The sequence below is a fragment of the Pan paniscus genome, chromosome 16, assembly GCF_029289425.2.
Source record: "Pan paniscus chromosome 16, NHGRI_mPanPan1-v2.0_pri, whole genome shotgun sequence".
NCBI classification, from domain to species: domain Eukaryota; kingdom Metazoa; phylum Chordata; class Mammalia; order Primates; family Hominidae; genus Pan; species Pan paniscus.
In genome coordinates, this window is record NC_073265.2 from 34,491,600 (window position 1) to 34,519,423 (window position 27,824).

Below are 27,824 nucleotides of genomic sequence, written 5' to 3' on the forward strand. Positions count from 1 at the left end.
CTTTGTTGACACATCCGTCTTTCCTCACTGATCTGTTCGTTTTTTGATGGCAGAGACCTTGTCTCTCACTCATTTTTATGTCCTCACACGGAAAACGGTGGCTGGCTAATAGTGGTTACTCAATAAGTATTTGTTGAATGGATTAATAATTCCTAGCAGTTATTTGGCATGGAATCATGTACAGTCGTGCTGTCTATTGTTTTCTAGGGCATGTCTTTCCAGCACAAAATGATGGTAAATTTTCTGGGTGCAGAGACGGCTCTTACTGTATTTTACAGGCTACCCAGTGCCTAGTCCAGTGGTGGATAATGCTTACAGGAACGTACCTGTTAGAAGTTCTTACAGAATTCTTTCGTTTTGTTTTGTTTTCTGACAGGGTCTCACTCTGTCGCCCAGGCTGGAGTGCAGTGGTGCAATCACAGCTCACTGCAACCTCCACCTCCAGAGGCTCAAGGGATCCTTCCACCTCCGCCTGCCGAGTAACTGGAACCACAGTCCTGTGCCACCGCGCCCAGCTAATTTTTGTATTTGTTGTAGAGATGTGGTTTCGCCATGCTGTCCTGGCTGGTCTCAAGCGATCCGCCCGTCTCGGCCTCCCGAAGTGCTGGGATTACGGGCGGGCGCCACCTCTGCATAAGTCTTAGGCCTGCAAAACAGTCTTAAAAACATATAATATTTAACTTGTGAGGTGCAGTCCTCCTCTACAGTGAGGGCAGGCTCAGCGAAGGAGGGCCCAAGGCATAAAACTAACCAATGGCAGGAAAGCCCCCATGCCCCACCCAAGCTGCCCCTCCTCCCTCGCAGCTGAGCTTTTCTTTCAGTCCTTCACTGAGGAGCCAGAGGGAATCAATTCCACAAGCTGGGGTAAGTAAAGGTGTTTGGGGGAGGGCAGGTGCCTAATTTACAAATTTTTAAAGAGATCATATTTAAACTAAATGCAGGTAGTTTTGTGCCTAGTCAGGAAGGCCCTAATTTACACAATATAAGTTGGTTATGTATGTTTAATGAAATTATACTTCAAATGCTTGAAGAGATCACATTTTCAAAAGCAATTCCATGGGGAAGGGAATTTTCTGCAAAGTAAATAAATATCTCAGAATGAACTTATATTCTAATTGTGAATGTCCATGTATTAAATTTGCTTATTCTGAGGCCCAAATGTTTGCTTATTTTGTTTAAAAACTTTACTTGGGATCATTAACATTCATACTAATTATTTTAAATGTAAGTTTTGTTAATTTCAATGATGAGTTCTCTCTGGGGCATAAAAAACCAATTCTTATGCTACATTATAGTCAGGAATTTGAAGGCCTGTATATTGTTGTCTGTTCAGCAATACTTTAGGGTCTGGGTCTTCCCAACTGCCTTCCTCCCTGTTTCCTTCTTACTCAGCAAGCTCAGTGGGGCCTCCCTGGGGCTAAAAGGAGTAGTTACCCTATGACTCTTCCGTTGAGGGTCCAAGTAGGAACCTTTATAGCCCAGATCCTGGGGCCCTGGGCGGCCCACTGATTCATTTCAATTCCACTGCCTTTCATTTCTCTTCTCCTATCTTACTGCCCCTTCTTTAGCTATTCACAAGAGGAAACAGGATTTTATTTTTCATTATTTATTATATAAAAAGTACACATCCAGTCTCCTCAATTCTCAGTTCTTAAAGAAATCAACTAAGCCTTCAAAGACTTTTAGTTTTGCGTTTTCCATGGGTAACTGGTCCTAAAAATTCTCCCCATCCCCACAGGACAGAATGACCAATCTTTCAGGCTTGGCCCTGAATTTGTTTTTCAGTTGAGGAGAACAGGAGATGGAGAAAGCAAGTGGAAGACAGTCCATTGCTCTGTCCACAGTGGAGACTGGCACAGTGAACCCAGGGCTGGAGCTCATGGTAATCACCAGTTTTGTTTCTCTCTGCAGGGCTGTGGGCTGCTGCATGGCCTCCTGTAGGGTATTTGGCTGCTCTCAATCCCCATCATCCCTAGCAGGGCTCCATGACTGATCCCAATGCTCCCTGTGCTTGTAGGAAAAAGAAGTAGAGCCTGAGGGAAGCAAGAGGACTGACGCACAAGGACACAGCCTGGGGGATGGACTGGGCCCTTCCACTTACCAGAGGTACTGGTGTTTTGGAATCTTGTTCAGTTAGGAAAGGATCTAGGGTGGGCTGCCCCTTCAGGCAGCTTGTGGTATTATCACAACCGCTCCACCTTACCATGTGTACATATATATATGTATCTTACATAATTAATTAACTTAAACATGTGCCATAAACAACAGGAGTTCAGCAGTATCAGTGTTGGTTGGACTGAAAATAAAAATAATAACAACGGTAATAATGGCTAACAGATTTTGAGTGTATACTTACTATTTTGCAGATTGCTTTATGTTATACATTTATTTTCATAACAACAGGTAGGTATTCATTTTAATCCCTTTAGAAATGAATTTACCATATAATTAAAAAAACAGTAGCTCTTCTGGAATACTCAGATTTGGGGATGGTGGAGAGGAAGGGAAACCTGGGGAGAAAACACAGAAGGACTTATTATAAGGATAATAAAGACAGTAAAAAAGATCTTAGAAGTCAAAAGAGAAGAGTCTCAAGAATGAAGAAGGTACAGTCCACAGTGCTATGTGAACAGGGGTCTAGGAAGGAGGAGTGAGAAAAATCTTTGAATTTGTTCATGGATCTGGTCCCAGAAGTAATGTCAAAGAAAATTGTTTGAGTAAAATAGATCATATGGAAAGAAGCAATGTTCCATGGTCTGGAAAAGAGTGGGTATTTATAAAAGAGTGCAGAAGTCATACACTAAAAGCTGAGAAGAGGACATTGGATAGCTTCTAAAGGGAATATGGTCATGAGCTACATAATGATGTTTCAGTCAATGATAGACCTCATTATACAATGGTGTATAATCATGTATATCAACGGTGTATATCATTACACAATGGTGGTCCCATAAAATTATAATACTGTATTTTTACTGTACCTTTTCTATGTTTAGATATGTTTAGATACACAAATACTTACCATTGTACTATAGTTGCCTACAGTATTAAGTACAGAAACATGCTGAACAGATTTGCAGCCTAAGAATAATAGGATCCACCATATAGCTTGGATGTGTCGTAAGCTATACCATCTAGGTTTGCATAAGTACACTCTAAGATGTTCGCATAATTATGAAATTGACTAATGTTGAATTTATCAGAATGTATCCCTGTTGTTAAGTAACACATGACTATATATGGAGATGATTCAGAGCAGCTTCCAAACAAAAGGTTATTTTTGTTTTCTTCTCTTTATTTTTGAAAGTTACCTCAGTGACTTCTTAAAATTTTTAATTGTTTTATTCACAATTTGCTTCTCTCTAAAAATTTTTATATTATCATGTTTTATATATACTGAATTGACAGTAAACTCTTTGTAAGTTTTTCATGCTTACATGATATTTCATATTTTACTTAGCAGTGTGGTCGTTAATCATGTGAGTCACACTGCTTGGGTCTATATTTGAACAGTGGTATGCTAGTAAATGTTTAAGAATTGACTCTCCACCGGGCTAGTGGCTCATGCCTGTAATCCCAGCACTTCGTGAGGCTGAGGTGAGAGGATCACTTGAGCCCAGGAATTCAAGACCAGCCTGAGCAACATAGTGAGACCCGCCTCTACAAAAATTTTTAAAAATTAGCAGGGCATGGTGGTGCGTGCCTGTAGTCCCAGCTATTCCAGGAGGCCGAGGTGGGAGGATCACTTGAGCCCAGGAGGTTAAGGCTGCAGTGAGCCATGATCGTGCCACTGTACTCCAGCCTAGGGGACAGAGTGAGACCGTCTTGAAAAAAAAAAAAAGAAGAAAGAACCGGCTCTCCACATGTAGTTTTGCAATGAATGTTGGTTAATATTTTTGCTCACCTTAATGAGGAGTAAGACCAGGGGTTGGCAAACTTTTCCTGTAAAAGATAAGGTAGTTAAATATTATTGGTTTTGTGGTTGATGTAGTCTCTGTTGCAATTATTAAACTCTACCATTTTCGTAGGAAAGCAGCCACAGGTGATACTAAACAAATGAGCATGGCTGTGTTTTGATAAAACTTAATTTTTAAAAAGAAGGTGAGATGAACTTGGCCCACAGACCACAGCTTGCTAATCTTTAGTCTAGATGAAATAATAAATTAAGACCTTATTTATAGTATTCGCCTGTAATGTAAAAACTCTCAACAAGGCTGATTTCAAGTAACCAAAGGGTTACACGAACAAGGAGTTGGGAAGAGATGTATCATTATATAAAATTTCCACCATACACATACAGCAGACATGAATAACTTCATGAGCTCACATAACAGAAAAATGTAGCAAAATAATTAGAAAATGATGAGTTTTTAGTATTTATTACCTTTGTCTTTAATGTAATTTAATTATACGTTTATATAGTTTTAATTTTTAGTAATGGCTTGCACAATTCCTGAAAATGTAACAATCACTTCTCTCAAGCCAGCGCAGGCCAGCTTCCCCTGCACCACTGACTCTGGCACTTACCAGATTTTGGGCAAGTTATTTACCCTCTCTAAACCTCAGTTTTCACCCTGTAAAACAAGAATAATACTAGTACTTAGCTGAAAGGATCTTGGTATTTTTTTTTTGCCAAACTGTTGTTGGCACCTTAAACTGCTCTGATATATAACATGTCCAGTTCCCTTCAAGTCTCATCGACCTTATATTTTCTCATATAAACCATGTTAACTAGTTACATAGATATAAAATCATGCCTTAAAGTTCTAACTTGCATTTATTTTTATTTTTTGAGAAATGAGGTCTTACTTCATTACCCAGGCTGGTCTTGAATTCCTGGGCCCAAACAATCCTCATGTCTCAGCCTCCCAAAGTGCTGAGATTACAGGTGTGAGCCATGTGCCTGACCTTAACTTGCATTTCTTTAAATTTTTGTAAAGCTACACATTTTCCTCCATTTGCCTTACTTTCCATATTTCTATGTGTGATTTTCTTTTCTTTCTTTTTGGAAACGGAGTCTCACTCTGTCATCCAGGCTGGAGTGCAGTGGTGTGATCACTGCAACCTCCACCTCCCAGGTTCAAGCGATTCTCCTGTCTCAGCCTCCCGAGTAGCTGGGATTACACGTGCTACCACACCCTGCTAATTTTTTTTTTGTATTTTTAGTAGAGATGGTGTTTCACCATGTTGGCCAGGCTGGTCTTGAACTCCTGACCTCAGGTGATCTGCCCACCTTGGCCTCCCAATGTGCTGGGATTATAGGCGTGAACCACTGTGGCCGGCCTACTTTTCTTTATCAACTAAAGTAAGTTCTGGATTTTGAACCTCATTTCCTTTCTCCTGACCAACTCTAATAGAACCCACATAGATTTCTTGTTTCCAGTTCTCCCCACCTCCTGCCAATCTATCCTATATAGCTTCTACCAAAACTACCTAAAGTATGTCTGAACTCCCTTATATCACAAACCTCTGTAGCTCTCCAGTTGCTCCTGAACAAAGCCAAACTCCACAGCCTGGTATTCAATTCTCCCCAAAACCTCTTCCCCACAACCAGGATCTGTATCCAACTTGACTTTCCAACATTAACTCTTGCAATTCCCTTTCTAATGCCACCCTATGCTCTAGTGAAAGTCAACTATCAACTGTTCCTTATATGTAGTCCCCAATTTCCTGCCTCCATGTCATGCATGTCATTACATCATTGCTTATGAGTGTACTGTCTTCATTTTTTGTCTTTGTGCCCAAATACAACACATATTTTAAGGCTCAACTCAAGAGCAATCATGTCCATGAAACTTTCCCTGATGCTGCCTCTCCTCACCTCAACCTCACTGGCCCCAGTACTAAAAGGTCCCTTCTTTCTCCAAACTTCCATAACATTCTATCTGACCCTCTCTTATAACACTTTAAGCTTTTGACATTTTGTTATAGACTTACATGTATATTATATCCCCTATACTGGACTGTAAATACATTGAGGGCAAGATCAATGTCTATTTCATCCTTTTGTCTCCTATAACACTGGAAACAATGCTTTACCCATAGTTTATACTTAAAATGCCATAACATTCAAAATTCAATAAATACATGTTAATAAGTTATGTATATAATCTAGATAATAGACTTTGTAATTTCTTCACGTGTACATTTTTCAATTCTGTTTTGTTTCCGTATTGATTTTTAAGTATTTCTTTCTTTTTCTTCTTGTTCTTTTGTTTGATTAACTCTGATGATCTGGGATGCTTTGCAGGGAGTAATCTGACATGTAGCTTTAAGCTGATGCTTTTCCATACCGATACCCACTTTTCTAGCAAGTTATTAAATTGTGAGTTCTTTCTCTATTCTGATGTTGCTTCGACTTTATTAAGTTAATGTGATGATTTGGATTTATTTTTAAATCTTTTGTTTCACTGACACAGTTCTGAGTACTTAACACGATATCATTGTTTACAATGTACATTAAAACTTGATGGCTCATGTATTTGCATTAGTTTTTCCTTTAAAAAATATTCCTTGGGGCTGGGCATGGTGGCTTATGCCTGTAATCCCAGCATTTTGGGAGGCCAAGGCAGGCAGATCACTTGAGGTGAGGAGTTTGAGACCAGCCTGGCCAACATGGTGAAACCTCGTCTCTACTAAAAATACAAAAATATGTGGGCATGGTGGTGGGCACCTGTTCTCCTAGCTACTCGGGAGGCTGAGGCAGGAGAATTTCTTGAACCTGGGAGGCAGAGGTTGCAATGAGCCAAGATCATGTCATTGCACTCCAGCCTGGGCAACACTGAGACTCCGTCTCAAAAATATATATACTATATATTTTTTTGTCAAATTTTATTTTATTATTATTATTAATTTATGTTTTTGGGACTGCATGCTGTAGTTTAACTGGTACAGTTTTTTTTGCCTTTTTAGTGTAATGTTTAATAAAGCATAGCATGCATACAGAAAAATAAACATAAGCCTTAATGAATTTTCACAAAGTGAATACACCCATATGACCATCGACCAGATGAAGAACCAAAACATTATCCATACCCAAGAACCATTTTATGTTTCCTTTCAGTCAGCCTCCCTAAGGGTAATCATTATCCTGACTTTTAGCATCATAGATTAATTTTGCCTGTGTTTGGACTTTATATGGGAAGTCTAATGTATACTTTAAATGAAAATATACCATATATATACTTTTGCTTCTTTTGCTTTACATTGTGTTTTGGAGATTCTTCCATATTATTGCATATATTGTACTTTGTACATTTTTAATTGCTGTATAGTATTTCATTGTAAGAATCTACCACAGTTTATCTGCTCATTTTACTGTGGGTCTGAATTTTAGTAGTTTCTATGCTTTTGCTATCATAGTGCAGCTATGAACATTTTTGTGCATGTCTTTCAGTAAAGATAAATACACCTTTCTATTGGGTATATACTTTGGAATGGAATTGCCATGCTATAGGGTATGTGTAGGTTTATGTAGCTTTAACAGATGCTAAACATATTTTTACCAAATTTCACTCCCCTGGCAGTGTTATGAGAGCATGTCTTTTTTCATTGTCTCCATTGTATGTGTGTAGTATTATCACATTGTAGCTTTGCTTTGTATTTCCCTAATGGCTAAGGAACTTGTGCATCTTTTCAGCTTTTTCTGGCCACTGAATATTCTCTTTTGTGAAGTGCCTGTTCAAGTCTTTAATTGGCAGTGTTTTTCTTTCTTAGTGTATAAAAATAGTAGTACATTTTATAAATGATGAAATACAAACAAGAGTACATTTTAAGCACTTGCCATTAAAAAAACTGGTATGTAAGGTAATGCATGTGTTAATTAGCTTGATGTAGCCATTCCACAATTTATATATATTTTAAGGCATCATGTTGTATACCATAAACATATACAATTTTTGTCAATTTTATTTAAAATTTTTTTTTAGAGATGGGGTCTCACAATATTGCCCATGCTAATCTTGAACTATTGGGCTCAAGTGATCCTCCCTCCTTGGCCTCCCAAAGTGCTAGGATTACAGGTGTGAGCCACTGCACCCAGCCAATTTTTGTCAATTTTAAAAAGAAGTACAAAATTAATACCCTGAATGATGTTGCTACCACTGTAAATGATACTTTCATACTTTCTAGCTATCTGTCACAAGTATATAGGCAAATCATTTTTGTGAGTTTATCTATCTACCTATTCTTCTATTCAGCAAACACTTATTGAACATCTATTATGGGCCGGGCACTTGTTAGCGACCTAAAGCAATAATAGTATGTGCTAGGCACTAATTTAGGCACCAAGAATACAAAGATAAAAACAGAAACGCCCCTTTCCCTGATATGCTCAAAACCTAAGAAAGACAGGTAAACAGAAAAATGACAATATGCTATATGGTAAGTGCTATATGGTAAGTGAGTTGTGGTCAGGAGGTGATGGAAGAAATCTTTTCTAGGCATGCAATTTATATCTACTCTTGGACTAGTCCATGCCTGCCTCTTATTTTGCAGGAGGCTTACTCAACTGGCATTTGACTGCATATAATTTTAAACTAGCTTTATCTAGTACATCGGTTTAGGTCCCAACAGGAAACAGATGGCATACTTAAATTAAGATAATTATAGGAGAATTTATTTACAAAGAGACCATTACAAAGATATGTATGAGGTATGGTGACACCATAAGAAAGGATAATGCAAGAAGCAAAAGTCTTGAAGCAGTGAGCAGTTACTATTCGTAGGCCTGAAGGAATAAGATCTAAGAGCACCTGGCAGGAAAGTCAGATAAAAAGACCTCCTCAACACATTGACCTGTCTTTTCATACACTCTGATCATCTGTGGAGGTCCCAGTAGCAGAACCCAACCTGATAAGCCAGAGGACATGGGAGTACATTGATGTAGTTTACATGAGTTCAATTCCCAGGGCACAGAGTGGAGTGGAGAGTGGTGCTGGAGGAGCACACCAAAGATATCTGGCACACATGGGAAGGCCAGGATTGAAATTAAATTCATTCCTTGATATACTTTGCAAATGATGTTCCAAAGATAATGATGTCCTCAGGTATGCTGCCCCTTTTACTCACTACTTTCTCTATTAAGCATGGAAAAATGAGGAAGGATCACTTGAGCCCAGGAGTTTGAGACCAGCCTGGGGAACATAGCAAGACCTCATCTCTACAAAAATTTAAAAAAGAAAATTAGCTGGGCGTGGTGGTGCACACCTGTAGTCCTAGCTACTCGGAAGGCTGAGGCAGGAGGGTCACTTGAGCCTGGGAGTTCAAGGTTGCAGTGAGCCATGATCACGCCATACCACTGCACTCTAGCCTGGGCAACAGAGTGAGACCTTGTCTCTTAAAGAGAAGAAAAGCAAAGCAAAGCAAAGCAAAGCAAAGCAGAGTTCTTGAGATCCTAAAGAATCATCTTGAGTTGATCCAGTCAGATGGTGATAAGCATTGTTTCCTCCTTTCTCAGCTTAACTGTATCTCACAGTACACACTCTGCTCAGCTAACACAGGGTTGGAATTCCTGCAGAAGGGGCAGGAGGGGATGGGGGCAGGAATGAAAAGGAAGACTAGGAACTGGGAGTGTGTTAGATGGGAGGGGCAGCCATGGAACTCCATGGGCCAAAGCCCCAGGGCATTAGGAGTTAATGGCTGGTCCTAACCCTGGCTAAGCTGCCCTGCCTCAGCATGACTGCCAGACTGGGACCTTCTTGCTGGGATCACCTTCTCTGGAGCTTCCAAGATTTTGGAAATTAGAGCTTTTGGCTCAGATGGCTGCAGCATGCTGAGCATACTTAGGAGTGGCAAAGACAGGCAACCCTGGAATCTAGGGAAGACGTGGCATAGAATGATGGTTAAGAGCTCAGATGCTGAAGCCAGAGTGTATATTCTGTGTTCGCTCCTTACAGCCTGTATGACTTTGGGAAAGTTATTTAACTTCTCTGTTTTTCAGTTTCCACATCTGTAAAATGGGAATGCTAATAGTAACAGCTCCAGGGGTCTTAAGAGGAGTCAATGAGTTAGTATTTGCTAAGTTCTTAGAAAGAGCTCAGCATAGAGAAAGCACTATATACATGTTTGTTAAATCAAACTTGAATATCCCTACTTGCTGGGCCTCTTCTCTCAGGCCTGCACATCCAGAGCAATTCTTGAGGTTGGTAGCATTTTCCTTCCTGTCTGTCAATGCACATTTGGCTGACTGTTCAAGGCCATAGGTTTGTTTGGTTTTTAGGGAGGGATGGCCAAATTGCCTCTAAGAAGAATAGGCCCTCTTGTGAATATGGAAGCTTAGCAATCCTCTGTCCTTTCAGAATGGGAAAGGAAAGTAGCAGACCCCTGACATGAGCAGTACCCACTTCTATGGTAGGAGACTACCAAGGATATTGCTAGTTCGGGCTGAGTAGGGTATTCTGACCTGCTGCCCACCAGCAGTTTGATTTGCCCTTTTTGGCATTGCAGGACACTACCTAACTTCCTCCTGGCTGAAGAATATTCTTCATTGACTAAGAGCTAATTCTGTCTTGTGTTAGGTAATCTGAATTCTGAGAGTTGAATTAATAGAAATGGGATGGAGTAATTCTTGTATCTTAACTTTTGGGTTCTTATTAGGAGGAGTCGGTGGCCTTTCAGCAAAGCAAGAAGTTTCTGCAAAACACACGCCAGCTTGTTCAAGAAGATCCTGTTGGGCCTGTTGTGTTTGGGTGAGATATTGAGAATTCATGAAAGTGAGAAACACAGTTATTTTAGAAATTTCCCTTGTGTCAAGGTGATTACCAGGTGGAAGGCATTTTTATTCAAAACTGATCTAAAAAGCTATTTGATGTATCAATCTTAACTACTTGTAGGTAAACCATAATGTATTGAATTGCACTTGTAGGAATAAGTGAAATCTGAGAATAAACTATTTTTCAAAAGTGTACTATTTGATGGATTTAAAATATTTCAGAGAATGGGGGCTTATCCTTTTTTTAGTGGCTTGATTTGGTGGAGTGCATGATTCTTACAGCCTTGATGACAGAAGCCTGTATTATACCTTACTTATTTGCTGGTTTACTAGTAAGATCAATGATATAAAATATTCTTAAAAGACAGCAGAGCTCTGTTTAAAACATACTGTCATTGGTATATGGGGCTTTAATGTCAAAATAGGAGGCACCTGGGATGGTGGGAGCAAAAATTATATTTTGGGATGAGTAAGAGAGCCATGGGATGAGGTCCACATGGCTGCACTTCCCAGTGGTAGCTTTGTTTACATGGTTTGTTCCAGAGGCAAGGTTAAAGTGACTGGGGTAATAAAGTTTCAAGGGGAGATGACTGACTTTTGAAGAGTCTAATGGTGCACACTGATCAAATCTACTCCAAGGGACAGAGAGAGGATATTAGATAAAATAGAAGGGAATGAGATTTCATTAGGGACCAGTGTAAATACGCAGTCTTTGCATTAAGTCAGACTGTCTTTGGGAATCCTCAAGAAGAAGACAGTTAGACATCTATCCTGGCCTCAAGAAGTGCAGCTCCGTCTGACAGTAGGGCTGGGTGGCAAGGTCTCTGGAGGGTTTTTCTTGCTCTAAGTCCCAGGCATTCATGACTGGAGTTTCGTTTGCCCATTGGAAGCACTGCCTTGCTGATCCTTACTCTGCTTCTTCTCTTTTTAGCCTATGCTGCCTATCTCCTGGCAGCTTGCATCTTGAATTTCCAGAGGGCACTGGCCTTGTTTGTCATTACCTGCTTGGTGATCTTTGTCCTGGTTCACTCGTTTTTGAAAAAGCTCCTGGGCAAAAAATTAACAAGATGTCTGAAGCCCTTTGAAAACTCCCGCCTGAGGCTTTGGACGAAATGGTAAGATAAGAATCTCAATACCTGGCCTCACAGCTTATCCCAGTCCACCTCCTTTTTTCTCTTTTGATAGTTGCTGAGCAGGCTCTCAGACCTGCACATAGGCTTTTCAGAACCAAAGCGCAGAGAAAAATAACAATAGGCCTCTGAGCACAGGACCTCAGTCCAGATTCTTGTAGCCTTGGGTCTCAACATTGCTGGGGGGCAGGAGGAGTTTAGTTTCAGAGAAGAGTTTTAGTCTCATTGTCATCAGAGCCAGTGTCAGAAATGAGAAAAATCATACTCCTCTTCAGTGAAGTAATCAGAACACAGAGCCTTGCAGCTACATTAAGCGATCAAATTGATTTGGTGGTCATTGGTGTCTCCCTTAGTTCCCTGATACTTTTTATGCTTTTTTCTCTCTAGTCTCCTAGACTTCCTGCACCCACTGGTACCTTTTAAAATTCCTTAGAGTTTAAAGAGAAAACTTACAGTCGTGTATATTCTGAACTGGCGTCTACAGCAGCCACAGCTCTAACAATGGCACATGCATGGCCTTTGATCACAGGCCAGGAGTGAGAGAATAACTTTCAGACTCTCTGTAAGTTATTTGTTTTTCATTCACTGGGTTGATGACATGGTCTTGGCATTCCTTCTTCAGGGTGTTTGCAGGAGTCTCCTTGGTTGGCCTTATACTGTGGTTGGCTTTAGACACAGCCCAAAGGCCAGAGCAGCTGATCCCCTTCGCAGGAATCTGCATGTTCGTCCTTATCCTCTTTGCCTGCTCCAAACACCACAGTGCAGTGAGTTTTGGGTATTTGGGTTGGGTATAGCAACACATGGCCAAGGGCCAAGTGCTAATCATAAAGCGTATGCATCAAGTGTTAATTACAAGGGCATAGAACTAGTTCATAACAACCCCTAGAATTTGCCTCTTTGATAATTTTGTTTCTAAGATAAGTTTAAAAAATTCTCAGAGGCCCTAGACCACTTATTTTCAAACTGTAGATTGTGATCCATTAATGAATCTTGATACCAATTTTGCGAATCTAGGCCAGTGTTAAAGAAAGAACAAAAGAAAAAAAATAAGGAAGGAGAGAAAAATAGAATACAGTAGAAAATCAACACGCAGTGCAGATGATACTGTTAAAATATTGATTTATAAAACTTTTATTTGTATGTATGCATGCATATATGTGTGTATAAGTGTCATCTAACCTCTAGACACATTTTTTAAAAACCTTATGAACATATGTGGCTTTTTATATATTACTGCCCTGTTTCTCCCTACCATTGCCCCTGCTCCCTATGCCATCAGACCCTAGATTTACTGTTAATATTCTAGGTTGGTTCCACCCAGAGTACATGTTTAAAACTCCAACCAGGTAATGGACTAGCAGAACTCACATTGGAATAATATTCTTATTGATCCTAGGTGTCCTGGAGGACAGTGTTTTCGGGCCTAGGTCTTCAATTTGTCTTTGGGATCTTGGTCATCAGAACTGATCTTGGATATACTGTATTTCAGTGGCTGGGAGAGCAGGTCCAGGTATAAGAAATTAAATGCGAGGGCTTTTCTCTTATAGAACCCTAGAGAAAGGAGATTTGAGAGCAGCATGAGAAGATTAGGCTGTATCTTGTTAATGATGTGGTGGAAGATCTGGTTGGGAAAGGAGAGAGTGTACTAGGATACAGCTAAGAATATGAATAAAGAGCTCATGGGGACATAGCCTGCCCCTGGGCTGTCAAAGGGAGGCCAACCTCAGTAGCAACAGTAGGTCCTCAGGACGCATGGGGCTGGTCTCGTCTTCCTGTGTGTCCTTTTGGGTTTCATTCTTATTCTCTGTCTTTTTCTTTTTTTCCCTTCAGATTTTCCTGAACTACACTGTGGCCGGCTCCAGTTTTGTCTTTGGGGATACACTGGTCAAGGATGTCTTTGCTTTTCAGGTGATACCTATTTTATGGGCAGGAATGATGGTCTATGGAGGGGTAGAGGAATAAAGCAGAGGATGAAAGTGTGTGTCCAAGAGATCAGTGCCCCTGTATACCAATTTGACCCTAAGAAGAGGGTTTAACCCCATCAGTAAAGGAAATGGCATCTATCTTCTTCCCTGTGGTCATTGCCATCATAAAATTAGATGAAATGAGAATTGGGGGAAAAGGGTCAGAAAACAGCTTGTGGTTTAGTACTGGTGGGACAATGGGTTTAATACATTGTAAATGTATCCCTAAACTAGTTTGTGTAGGTACTGAATACCTACACTGTATGAGATACCCTTGGAATGCTAAGAGCTTAACTTAGAAGCCTAAAACACAGAGTATGCAATGTAACATCTCACCACCTGCTACCATTCTCATTACAGGCCTTACCAATCATCATTTTCTTTGGATGTGTGATGTCCATTCTCTACTACCTGGGCCTTGTGCAATGGGTAGTTCAGAAGGTGAGTAGTTCTCTTACACCAGTCAGGAGACAGGCCTTCATACTGTCATCAGTCAGCTTTGGAAAAATGCCCATAGCTAAGGTCTAGAGTGTTAGAAACAATGGGAAAAGGCAGGCCCTCTCAAGCATGCCTGATAGCAAACTGTCAGCCGAGGCCCTAGGTAGGCTGAGGGCAGAGCAGAGAGAAGATGAGCTGGACTGCCTTTGATACTGAGTTTTAATGTACTTGTTCTAAAGGCAACGAGTCCTGAGTTCTGGTCAAGGCTCTGTTTGTAAGTTGGTTTTTGGCCCTGGGCTTGCTGCTCTACTTCTCTAGGCCTCAGTTTCCTTATCAGTAAAGTGGAGGAGGAGGAGTTTTGCGAGATGTTCTCCAAGATTCCTGCTAACATTAATGGTTTAGGTTTCTGTATTCTTCTAGGTCGCCTGGTTTTTACAAATCACTATGGGCACCACTGCTACAGAGACCCTGGCTGTGGCAGGAAACATCTTTGTGGGTATGGTAAGCACCTTGAGGACTTTTGGTCTTCTTCCCTCTGAGGAACTGAGAATTTGGCACAAAACAAGAGTATGCTTTCCTTCTGAAAAGTCAAATAAATGAAGACTGTGGGGCAGCCAATCTTGGATGAGAGATAACTCAGCAGCTCAAAGAAGACTCTGCTCATTGCGTTCACCCTTTGCGCCTAAAAATACTTCCCTGGTAATACTTAATCTGGAGGGATAGCCTTCACCACTTCTAATGAACACTTCCTACGTAGGAATGTAGGGAATGTCCTGGTCCAATTCATATCCCCTTTCGGAGGCTATGAAGGGTGTTTGATCCTCATTCTGGTTTCTCCCTGTGACTCCCTGCAGTACTTGGTTTCCAGGGTCTCTAAGGAGGAAATCACTTGTCTTGCTCATCGCTAACGCCCAGGCTCTTCCCCATAATACTTGCTTGGTACATTGGTCTGTATGGAGTAGGTGCTCCATATGTGCTACTGACTGATCAGCTCAATGTTGGGGACAATGACTTGTCACATTCACAGGGAGTTAGTACTGAGGTCTTTCTCTCCCAAGGCTCTAGGCTGCTTCTGAAATGTTTTCAGAGTACTTCTGGATACTTTACCATAGCACTCCACATTTTGCTGAAATTATCCATAATCAGCCTAGTTTCCTATGTGAGACTATAAGCTTCTAAGAGTAAGGACTTTGCCTTACCTATATCAATGTCCTTAGCATCTAGCGCAGTGCTAGGCACATAGTTGGCACTTGTTAAATAATAGATACCATTATCTTAGGTCAGTGCTGGATATGGCTTACATAGATGGCCCTTCATAATTTCATAACATTTTCACAAACATTATTTCTTTTGATCCATAAACAGGGGGTTTGGATCATCTATTTGTATTTCATTTAATGAGTACTGTTTAAGCATCTAATATGTTCTCATTAAGTGCACTGCATCCCATAAGTTCAGTAAGTGTGTGGCTTTAGACATTGAGAATATACAAACAAAATATACCATTTCTCTTCTATAACATTTTAACATGTCAATAGATGAAACAAGCATGTATAGAAACAGGTGAGAACTATGCCAGCCAGGACATGATTGGGTGCCAGAGGAAGTAGGGCAGAAGCTGGATGGGCCTGACAGCCGGGCTCCGTGCTCACTAAGTGAAGTGTGGCTCACTGAACAGTGCTCACACTGGATGGATGTGTGTCTAGTGGGTCCAGCCCCTGGGGCTGGGGTGGGCACTCTGGCATGGGGAGTTACACCTTCTTGGAATCTGACTGTTTTCTCCATGTTTGTAGACAGAGGCACCTCTGCTCATCCGTCCCTACCTTGGGGACATGACACTCTCTGAAATCCATGCGGTGATGACTGGAGGGTTTGCCACCATTTCTGGCACTGTGCTGGGAGCCTTCATAGCCTTTGGGGTAGGCATAGTCTGCTTGATCACTCCTGGGTGAACTCGAGTTGGGTTTGATAGAAACACTAATGCCTAAGTCTGGCACCTCACAGGTTGATGCATCATCCCTGATTTCTGCCTCTGTGATGGCCGCCCCTTGTGCTCTCGCCTTATCAAAGCTAGCGTATCCAGAAGTGGAGGAGTCCAAGTTCAAGAGTGAGGAGGGGGTAAAGCTGCCCCGTGGGTGAGTCCAAGGAGGCATATACTTTGGGAGATGGTGAGCTGTAGTTAAGAGTGGCACTGTGGTGGCAGAGACTTCAAGTCTCCCTGAGGGGGAATAATGTGATTCCATATTCCTTCTTGCCTATCTCTGCTGCTTGCTAATCATGCTGGTTTTCTTCATTTAACCCTCCAACCTGGCACTAGCTTCTGCATGCCAGTACCCTCTGTCCTTGCCATCCATGCAATTACATGACAATTATATCTGATATTGCTTCAGAGTAATTTCCACTAATAGGGTCACTGAGGAACCCCTGTCACCTTCTACATTGGCCTTGCACCCTCCTCCCACACGATAGGGACAGTGGGATTTCTCTTCTCTGAGGGGCTGAGACTGCTGTAGACACCCTACTCTTGCCTTCTGCCCAATAACCACAGGAAGGAGAGGAATGTCCTGGAAGCTGCCAGCAACGGAGCCATAGATGCCATAGGCCTTGCTACTAATGTAGCAGCCAACCTGATTGCCTTTTTGGCTGTGTTGGCCTTCATCAATGCTGCCCTCTCCTGGCTGGGGGAATTGGTGGACATACAGGGGCTCACTTTCCAGGTAAAGGATTACATTTGTTGGGCTGTCCCTCTGGGATGTGGTTAGGTAGCCCTTCAACCATGCATGTCCAAATCAAAACCACAATGAGATACCATCTCACACCAGTTAGAATGGCAATCATTAAAAAGTCAGGAAACAACAGGTGCTGGAGAGGATGTGGAGAAATAGGAACACTTTTACACTGTTGGTGGGACTGTAAACTAGTTCAACCATTGTGGAAGTCAGTGTGGTGATTCCTTGGGGATCTAGAACTAGAAATACCATTTGACCCAGCCATCCCATTACTGGGTATATACCCAAAGGACTATAAATCATGTTGCTATAAAGACACATGCACACGTATGTTTATTGCGGCACTATTCACATTAGCAAAGACTTGGAGCCAATCCAAATGTCCAACAATGATAGATTGGATTAAGAAAAGGTGGCACATATACACCATGGAATACTATGCAGCCATAAAAAATGATGAGTTCACGTCCTTTGTAGGGACATGGATGAAATTGGAAATCATCATTCTCAGTAAACTATTGCAAGGACAAAAAACCAAACACCACATGTTCTCACTCATGGGTGGGAATTGAACAATGGGAACACATGGACACAGGAAAGGGAACATCACACTCTGGGGACTGTTGTGGGGTGGGGGGAGGGGGGAGGGATGGCATTAGGAGATATACCTAATGCTAAATGACGAGTTAATGGGTGCAGCACACCAGCATGGCACATGTATACATATGTAACTAACCTGCACATTGTGCACATGTACCCTAAGACTTAAAGTATAATAATAAGAAAAAAAAACAACCATGCATGTCCTTCTGACCCACAGTAAGCCAAGAGAGAGCATGAATAGAAGGGTGGAGGAGATTAGGCCAAGGCTCCAGAGAAGGTCCTTGGCACCTGACCTTTGTTATATTAGTCCTTCCTTTTCCTGTGGTATCTCTCTTTCACTCAGGTCATCTGCTCCTATCTCCTAAGGCCCATGGTTTTCATGATGGGTGTAGAGTGGACAGACTGTCCAATGGTGGCTGAGATGGTGGGAATCAAGTTCTTCATAAATGAGTTTGTGGCTTATCAGCAACTGTCTCAATACAAGAACAAACGTCTCTCTGGAGTGGAGGAGTGGATTGAGGGAGAGAAACAGTGGATTTCTGTAAGTGACAATCCAAAAAGCATAAACACCGTGAGGTCTCAGCCATGGTTATCTGAGGGTAGACAGAAAGTGCCAAACAGGTTTGTTGCAGACCTGCAGATGCCTTTCTGGGGTCGCAGACCTAACTACAAAGCAAGCAGAACAGCCTACCTAGCAGCCTCATCTGCAGCGCCTGAGCTATTATGGGTCTGCATGCTATTTTCCCCCCGCCACCCCCACCACTGCCCCAACTGTGACCCAACTTCTCTCTATAATGTAATTGCTGGGTCTTTACAGCTGGGGCAGTCCAGGGCAGACACTATCTTTTGATGGTCTAAGGTCCCCTTCTTCATTTATAAGTTTAAATTGCTGCAAATTAATATTCTTTTTCTTTCCCTTTGCCTCTCTCCTCCTCCTTCGCAATCCTTCTCATTCCCAGGCCTTCTCGTTATTCATAGCCTTCAACAAGAACAGCGTTGGGCAATGAGACCCATGGTAGTTTCCATGTCATTATCCCTATAGTAACTCAGGGAACAGTTGTTTTCTGAGCATCCTTTCATGTTCCTTGGGAAACCATGGAAAAGATTGGGGGCTGTCAGTACTCTGGAACTTCTATTGTGATTATAAGACCGCACGCATGGGACTGAATTTATTTGCTTATTTATTTTTGTTTTCCCTAGGTGAGAGCTGAAATCATTACAACATTTTCACTCTGTGGATTTGCCAATCTTAGTTCCATAGGAATCACACTTGGAGGCTTGAGTGAGTTCATCCATTTTCCCAGCTCCCCAGTAAGACAGCCAGATCCCAGCTTCTGTAGTGGGCAGTCTTGGTGCTTCAGTACAAGTTGGGATCAGATAGAGAAGCCATTGTGAAATGGGCCCATTTCTTAGGCTACAGTTAACTTGGACCTAAGGCAGTCAGGCCCACCTGGCTATGCATAGAGCCCTTTATAATCTCAACTTCAGTTACTTTTTTTTCCTTTGGATTGGAGGCCCCAAAAACTAATTTTATTTTCATTTTCTCTATGAGGAAGAAAATATAATGATATTATTTCAATTTTGCCATTAAATTGGAGTAGTGCATATATAAATAAAGATATTTATTTATTTATTTATTTATTTAATTTTTTTGGAAACAGAGTCTCACTCTGTTGTGCAGGCTGGAGTGCAGTGGTGTGAGCTCAGCTCACTTAAACCTCCACCTCCTGGGTTTAAGTGATTCTCATGCCTCAGCCTCCCGAGCTGGGATTACAAGTGTGTGCCACTATGCCCATTAATTTTTTTTTTTTTTTTTTTTTTTTTTGTATTTTTAGAAGAGACGGGGTTTCACCATGTTGGCCAAGCTGGTCTTGAATTCCTGGCCTCAAGTGATCTGCTGCCTTGGCCTCCCAAAATGTTGGGATAACAGGCGTGAGCCACCGCACCTGGTCTTGTATTTTATTCAGTAGTGAAGACACTTTTTGAAATTAGGCTGCTCACTAGTCATCCTCATGGAAACACAAAGAATTAAAACAAATAAAAGCAGCAGGCACATAAGGCAGATAGACAGTAAGAGAGAGTGGTGTAAAGTGTTGGATTTAAATATGCAAGTACCAAATGTTAAAGGAGTGGGTCTTTGAAGCAGACACAGATATATTTAGACTGTTGGAGATACTGCTGCATGGGGGTGATTGTTGGAGGAATAATATGAGGAAAGTGGAACTGTCCTTGAGTGCAGGGGCACAGGGGTGACTAGCAGATCCCAAGTTTGGAAGATCCAAGTTAGAAATGGATCTTAGGCTGGATGTGGTGGCTCATGCCTGTAATCCCAACACTTTGGGCCAAAGCAGGAAGATTGCTTGCTATAGGAGTTTGAGAGCAGCCTGGGGCAACATGGTGAGAATCTGTCTCTACGAAGAATTTGAAAGTTAGCTGGGCATATTTGCACATATGCCTGTAGTCCTAGCTACTCGGGAGGCTGAGGTGGGAGGATTGCTTGAACTCAGATCGAGGCTCCAGTAAGCTGTGATTGCACCACTGCACTCTGGCATGGGTGACATGGGGAGGTCCTGTAGAAAGAAAAAAAGAAGAAAAGGAAGGAAGGAAGGAAGGAATCTTAGAAGGAGTAGATTATAATAAGAAATATAGCTCAGTGTATCCCTTTTTAAAGGCAATTATATTCTGGGGTAGAGTCATTTAATTCATGTACTTGGTAGCCAATTTAATTGAAAGGTGAAATAATTCCCTTTCAGTTTACCTTTTCCCCTTCTGTTAAACACCTGACTGTATTGTTCTAGTCTTGATGCCTGATTACTGTCCGATTATGAGACTGCCATCTAGCAGTGGGACATGCATTGTGTGGCTAAGTCTTAGGCCACACAATGAGTGTTGCTTTCCTTAGCCCTCTGTCTCAAAATAGTCCATCTAATTCTGGTCCAGGCTTAAGAGTGCATATCTCAAGCAGTGAATGCCAGGCATTTGTACCTGTCTGGAGAAACCCAGAGCCTTGCTTTATCCAGATACATCTTGGGTATGTTCACAGAACCATTAAAGTGAGGGTCAGACACTCAATACTTGATCTGAGGAAAGTCTAAGTTAGTGATCCCTCAGGACTAATGTATACATACACTTCTTAGGGCAACACTGGCCAGTCTCAGGTGGATGGTAATAAGGATGCTCTTCACCGGCTGTGTTTTGTTTCTCTGCGTTCTTCTAAGTGGGGGCTCACGGGATATACCTGATTGCCTTGGTGGGGAAAAGCTGAAGTTATTTTATTTTATTGTCTGCAGCATCAATAGTACCTCACCGGAAGAGTGACTTGTCCAAGGTTGTGGTCAGGGCCCTCTTCACAGGGGCCTGTGTATCCCTTATCAGTGCCTGTATGGCAGGTAGGTGCCTCAGCTCTGATGGAGATACTGCTGCATGAGGGTGATGGTTGGAGGAATAATATGAGGAAGGTAGAATTGTCCTTGAGTACAGGGGCAACAGAGATTACTTCCCTAGATCATGACAGGCTGTCTTTCAGAATACTGATTTACCCATCCATTCCACAGATACATGGCAAAGGCACCTAATCAAGAGTGTCCACAATTCGTGCCAAAAGAATAAAGAGCCTTGAGAAGCACGTGTCAGATCTTCCCCTTAGTACCTCTGTCTCCTTTATCCAGGAATCCTCTATGTCCCCAGGGGGGCTGAAGCTGACTGTGTCTCCTTCCCAAACACAAGTTTCACCAATAGAACCTATGAGACCTACATGTGCTGCAGAGGACTCTTTCAGAGGTGAGCACCAGGACCCCATTCCCTTCTCTCACACACGGCCCTCAGGTCTCCACGGTAATGCTGTTGAGGTTGCATAGAGTGTATAAGGGCTGTGAGTATTGGTAATGGCCTAGATCAGTGTTCTTTTCTCTTATTGGCTGCATCTTCATTATTAGCTTAGTATGCTCCAGCAACAGGGTCTACCTGTGTTAGTGGGCTACTGAGAAGTAGAGCAGCAAAGGAAGAAGAAAAATGGTTTCCCTGATAAGAAATTACTCTACTGGCTGGGCATGGTGGCTCACACCCACGATCCCACACTTTGGGAGGCCGAAGTGGGAGGATGGCTTGAGCCCAGGAGTTCGAGACAAGCCTGGGCAACATAGCGAGACCCTGTCTCTATTTTATATTAATTAAAAAAAAGAAATTACTTATTGTGATTGGAATACAGGTAGGTTATAGGTAGACTTAGCAATGGTTAAAGTGGCTAAAATATTATAGGCTTCTTCAGACAGAAATGAAGAAAACTGAGAGAGGATAAAGTTGTATTTATAAAATCATGATGAGTTCAGGTAGTGTAAAAATGAACTTGTTTACCAAAATCTAGAATATGAAAAGAAGAGGATATGTCATCAAGCTAAAGGAACTAGTTTTGGAACACACAAAAGGAAAGATTTGAGGAACTAGAATGTTTAGTGCCTTCAAATCAAACGGTGTGTGTGTATTGGTGGTGATATATGCGTGAGTGAAGGGAGTTGTGGGAAAAAAGGCTGAGAGATCATAAGAAGCCTTGTATGAAATACTAAAGAATTTAGGTTTTGACCTGCTGAATTCTGAACACTGGCATGATCAACTATGCTGTTTCAAAATATTATTTTGGTAGCCATTTGAATGGCAAGGAGACCAACAAACACCCTGCTGTAATAGTCCTAGTGAGAGATGGTAAGAATTGATACTAAGTGGTTGTGAGGTTGGAGATACACTAGATCCAGTAGAATCAATAGGATTGATCATTGGCTAGATAGGAGGAAGAGGTGGGGTGAAGAAGAGGAAGGAGTCTCAAGTGACTATCTCTTTTCCGGCATAAGCAAGTGGGTCTAAGGGGTGCCATTCATTCACAGAAGAGGAGGACTAGTTTCAGGAATGGGAGTAAAAGGGAGAGATTATGGCTTAATTCAGTTTTTGTTTTTTATATTTATTGATTTATTGTACTGAGATGGGGTCTCACTATGTTGCTCAGGCTGGTCTTGAACTCCTGGACTCAAGGGATCCTCCCATCTTGGCTTCCCAAAATGCTGGGATTACAGGCCTGAGCCATCATGCCCAGCCTTAATTCAGTTTTTGATGTGTTAACTTGGAGGTAGTTGCAGGACCACCCTGTGAAGGTACTCAAAAGCCACCTCAGGTCTGGGCTTCAAGAGAGAAATCAGAGCTGGAGATAGATTTAAAAGTTATGGGCTAGACACAGTGGCTCACACCTACAATCCCAGCACTTTGGGAGGCCAAGGCGGGAGGATCGCTTGAGCTCAGGAGTTCAAGACCAGCCTGGGCAACATGGCGAAACCCCATCTCTACTAAAACAAAACAAAACAAAACAAAACTAGCCAGGCATGGTGGTGTGTGCCTGTAGTCCCAGCTACCTGGGGAGGCTGAGGTGGCAGGATCACTTCAGCCCAGGAATTAGAGACTGTAGTGAGCCGTGATCCGTATCACTGCAGTCCAGTCTGGGTGACAGGGTGAGACCCTGTCTCAAACAAACAAACAAAGATTTGGAAGTTATTAAGTGGTCTGTTCACTACATAGGTAGATATTCAGGTGCTGGCTGCTTAAAAGGTTACTGGGCCAAGTGAATGAATGTTGCCCCTCCTGTGTTTGGAGGTTATCATCAGAGAAGGCAACTAACATATTTTTTTAAAAATTCTTTTGATGCACTATTAAAGATGAGGTATGAGCTGGATTCATCATTGCTCTGGCATTGTTTTGATTCTTCTTTTTTTTTTGAGACACAGGCTCACTCTGTTGCCCCGGCTGGGGTGCAGTGGCACAATCTTGGCCCAGGCTCAAGCAATCCTCTTACCTCAGCCTCCTGAATAGCTGGGACCACAGGCCAGGCATGTGTCACCATGCCTGGTTAATTTTTACTTTTTGTAGACACGGGCGTTCATCATGTTGCCTGATTCTTATGTTCTTGTGGCATTTTGGTGGATTTTCTAAAGCCACATACTGAAGATCATTAGCATCTACAATATGAAAGACAACGTTTTTGTCCAATTAATTTATACTAATTAAGTGTAAGCTGTTTTCAAGAGGAAGGTGGCCTTGGAATACCACCTTACTTTTCAGAATCAATTCAATACTAAATCATTATAAGCCATACATTTGACTCAGGGATATCTGGAAATTTCCAAATGGACTATGGTTAGGAGTTGGGCAAAGGAACAGACGCACATAGTTTATGGTTTCTTGCTAGTATTATCTTGGGAATGAATGAGAAAAGAAACATAATTGGGTTCTATTTGGTCATGGCTGATGGGTCAATTTACAGGTTTTTGTTTTTGTTTTCAGCTGCTTAGTATAACTTATTGATATGTTTTGTTGCTTTGTTCCTGTCTGACCCCTTATGTACCTCTCTGGTTTCTCACTGCAGTACTTCTCTGAATGGCACCAACCCTCCTTCTTTTTCTGGTCCCTGGGAAGATAAGGAGTTCAGTGCTATGGCCCTTACTAACTGCTGTGGATTCTACAACAATACCGTCTGTGCCTAAGGCTGCTTGATCTATTTCCATAACAGTTTTGATCTTAACAGCTTTGTGATTGCAAAGGTGTTTATGTACTCAGGGTGCCCACAACTCACTCACCAAGATGTTTAACAGTAAGTAACAGTAAATGTAAAAGATTCATTTTGGGCCGGGCTCAGTGGCTCACGCCTGTAATCCCAGCACTTTGGGAGGCCGAGGCGGGTGGATCACAAGGTCAGGAGATCGAGACCATCCTGGCTAACATGGTGAAACCCCGTCTCTACTCAAAATACAAAAAATTAGCCGGGAGTGGTGTCGGGCGACTGTAGTCCCAGCTACTCGCGAGGCTGAGGCAGGAGAATGGCGTGAATCCGGGAGGCGGAGCTTGCAGCGAGCCAAGATCGCGCCACTGCACTCCAGCCTGGGTGACAGAGCGAGACTCTGCCTCAAAAAAAAAAAAATTCATTTTGGTTCACTGTATCCCAATAATGAAAAATAGCTTTTGTTTTTCCATTATTTGGCTGAACCAAAAAATGACATTCCTCATGGGCCCTGCCTGAACTTTTATTTGAAAAAATAAGTATTACTGTCCAACAATGATAGACTGGATTAAGAAAATGTGGCACATATACACCATGGAATACTATGCAGCCATAAAAAATGATGAGTTCATGTCCTTTGCAGGGACATGGAGGAAATTGGAAATCATCATTCTCAGTAAACTATCGCAAGGACAAAAAACCAAACACCACATGTTCTCACTCATAGATGGGAATTGAACAATGAGAACACATGGACACAGGAAGGGGAACATCACACTGTGGGGACTGTTGTGGGGTGAGGGGAGGGGGGAGGGATAGCTTTAGGAGATATATCTAATGCTAAATGACGAGTTAATGGGTGCAGCACACTAGCGTGGCACATGTATACATATGTAACTAACCTGCATATTGTGCACATGTACCCTAAAACTTAAAGTATAATAATAATAAAAAAAGAAAAAAACTTCATAAAATAAAATAAAGTGAAGCACCCACCAAAAAATAAAATAAATAAAATAAATAAAGAAAAAATAAGTATTACTATGTCAAAAAAGTCTTACAAATCATGCTTCTAGTTTCCATCTTAAAAATTATGTGATGCAGTGTGCTATAAATGTGATTTAGTATGTAATTTGCCTAGGACGGGGGAGAAGCTATATTTATTGGCATTGTGGATGAGCTGGATTTATATTACTGATGTTACCTTTGAAAGGTATATGAATATTTAATGATAAGATTTTTCTGGTTGTCAAACATTTGTAAATCTGCAAACTTCTTAACAACATTACACAGTAAACAAAAAATACTTCCTGTATACTAAGGAAGACTTCTAAGGAATATCAATTTCTTAAAGGCCATTACTTTGTTGTAGTATTCTGCTTTAGTGCTAGCCACATTTGCTCCAAGTTTATGGGGAAGCCTTTAAAACAGTAATTTTCAGTGGGAAGGGGGCCAATTTTGCTTTTCAGAGGACATCTGACAGTGTGTCTCCAGACATTATTGGTGATTAAAGTGGGAGGATGCTACTGACATCTAGTGAGTAGAGGCCAATATTGCTACTAAAATTCCTATAACCAAAGGTCAGCTCTCCCACAACGAAGAATTACCTGGTCCCAAACATCAATTGTGCTGAGACTCAGAAACTCTGATTCAAAATATTTTAGATATTTATTATATTTAATATTATTTATTATATTAACATTACAGCCTTAAGGAAGGGTTTCAAAAGGATACAGGAGTTCCTCAAAAAGTTAAACACAGAATTACCACAGAGCCCCACAATTCCACTCCTACGTACATATTCAAAAGAATCAAAACTAAGTTCTCAAACAAGTACATGTACATGCATGTTCACAGTAGCACTATTCACAATAGCCAAAAATTGGAAACAGTCTAAATGTCCATCAATGGATAAACTGTGTTACGTACACACAATGGAATTTTATTCACCCATTAAAAAAAGAAGTACTGATTTATGCTATGTAGAGGCACCCCGAAAACATGCTAAACGAAAGAAGCTAGACACAAGTCTTATTATTGTATGATTCCATTTAGATGAAATATTCGGAATATATAAATCCATAGAGACAGAAGGGAGATGGTGGTTGCCAGGGCGTGGGGAAGGAGGGATTAGAGAGTGACTCCTTAACGAGTTTGGGGTTTTGGGGTGATTCCCATCACCTTTGGGGTGATGGGAATGTTTTGGAACTAGATAGAGGTGGTGGTTGTGCAACATTGTGAATATTATGTCACTGAATTGTTCACTTTAAAATGGCTGTTTATGTTCTGTGAATTTCACCTCAATAAAAAAATTTTTTAGAAGGATTCAGGTACTTGTATCTTCCCTTAGCTAATCTACCTCCTTCAATTTCCCAATTCTCTCAGCTCAGAACCACTTGGTCGTCTTCTCAGTCTCGATTCCTATCTTCTCTCCCGTTTTCCAAACTTGACAGAAAAAGGAAGCTTCAATAAATTGTTTCTTGAACTACAGATGAATTTTACTCTATGCCTGGTTATTTCTGAGAGGCAGCAGAATGCAATGGTTAGTGGTATTGGACATGACGCCAGATTACTTGAATTCTGATTCAAGCTCTGCCAGTTATCACTAAGGTGATTTTGGACAAGTTCCTTAACTTCTCTGTGCCTTGGCATCCTCATCTATAAAATAAAGATAGTGAGACCCACCTTATAGGTAAAGACAGTGACACTGCTGTAAGGAGATTATCTGTTTTCTGTTGCTCATAACGGAATACGTGAAACTGGGTAATTTATAAAGAAAAGGAATTTATGTTTTAGGAGGCTGAGAAGTCCAAGGTCAAGAGGCCACACCCGGTGAGAGCTTCTTGCCAGTGGGGACTCTGCGGAGTGCAGGGGCAGTGTAAGGCATCGCATGGTGAGGGGGCTCAGTGTGCTAGCTCAGGTCTCCTCTTATAAAGCCACCAGTCCCTCTCCGTGATAACCCATTAACTCATGAATGGATTGGTCCATTCCGGACGGCAGAGCCCTCATGACCCAATCACCTCTTCAAGACCCCATTCTCAATATTGCCACACTGGGGAACAGGTTTCAACATGAGTTTCCGAGGAGGCATTCAAACCACAGCAGGGAACAAAACAGTGACTGCTCGCTCCAAGTCTAATGTAAGGTTAGCTATTACTATTAGCTGTTACTAATAGTATTACTATACTTACTATAATACCATAGTTAATACTATTATAGATTATAGTAGTAATAATACCATTACTATCATTTAGGAACCTGAGTTCATGGCTATCGATTTGTTGAGTAATGTATGAAATTAAGTTCACACAAGGAAGCATGAGAGAAGGGGACTCTATCTCCCTCCAGGGCGGGGGCCAACTTTTTAATTCGGTTTTTAAATTCTCAGGTTCCTACTTAAAGTAAACCTGGCCTAAACTCTCCCTCTTAGAGGGCTTCGCTGTAAATGCGGGAAGCATGCCAATCTCAACACCAGTGTCTGCAGAACACTGTCAAATGCAGGAGGGAACAGGAAAAACAAGAACTCACTGTGTCCTCGATAAACGCGACGGGGCGAGAGGCGCTCCCAGGCGAGGGCGGAAGTGATGTGAGCGGGTATGGACCGCCCTGGTTGGGTGGAAGGGCCAGTCAATCCTGGGAGGCCCAAAACGGGGACCAATCGCTCTTGGGCTCCGCCCTGGAGGCGGGGAAAACACGCCCACCACGCGTTCTGGG

The 27,824-nt window shown here is 41.7% G+C and overlaps 1 protein-coding gene across 2 annotated transcripts; it reads left to right on the forward strand.

Annotated features, from left to right (window-relative positions):
• Window positions 1–376: 376 nt before the first annotated feature.
• SLC28A2 (solute carrier family 28 member 2) lies at window positions 377–27,668 on the forward strand. 2 transcript variants are annotated; one of them, XR_008621070.2, is made up of 18 exons: window positions 377–864; window positions 1,786–1,882; window positions 2,018–2,106; window positions 10,597–10,688; window positions 11,643–11,826; window positions 12,464–12,605; window positions 13,238–13,351; window positions 13,672–13,749; window positions 14,166–14,246; window positions 14,664–14,744; window positions 16,037–16,162; window positions 16,248–16,378; window positions 16,792–16,960; window positions 17,919–18,116; window positions 18,776–18,857; window positions 21,244–21,355; window positions 23,979–24,203; window positions 26,496–26,989. XR_008621070.2 is itself a non-coding variant. In XM_055098391.2 (18 exons), exons 2-18 carry the CDS (start codon window positions 1,802–1,804, stop codon window positions 24,094–24,096), a joined length of 1,977 nt encoding a protein of 658 aa, XP_054954366.1. In that variant the 5' UTR covers window positions 377–864; window positions 1,786–1,801; the 3' UTR covers window positions 24,097–27,668. The 2 variants fall into 2 exon arrangements, 1 of the variants encoding a protein (XP_054954366.1); XM_055098391.2 differs by adding an exon at window positions 20,866–20,964 and having other exon boundaries at window positions 23,979–27,668.
• The last annotated feature ends 156 nt before the right edge of the window (window positions 27,669–27,824 follow it).

Bases quoted from the DNA above. Each gene is read 5' to 3' on its own strand.
- SLC28A2 (XM_055098391.2), top strand. From the start codon at position 1,802: ATGGAGAAAGCAAGTGGAAGACAGTCCATTGCTCTGTCCACAGTGGAG. The intron at 13,750-14,165 runs GTGATACCTATT...TTCTCATTACAG, and splicing joins AGGATGTCTTTGCTTTTCAG to GCCTTACCAATCATCATTTT. The intron at 16,961-17,918 runs GTAAAGGATTAC...TCTTTCACTCAG, and splicing joins TACAGGGGCTCACTTTCCAG to GTCATCTGCTCCTATCTCCT.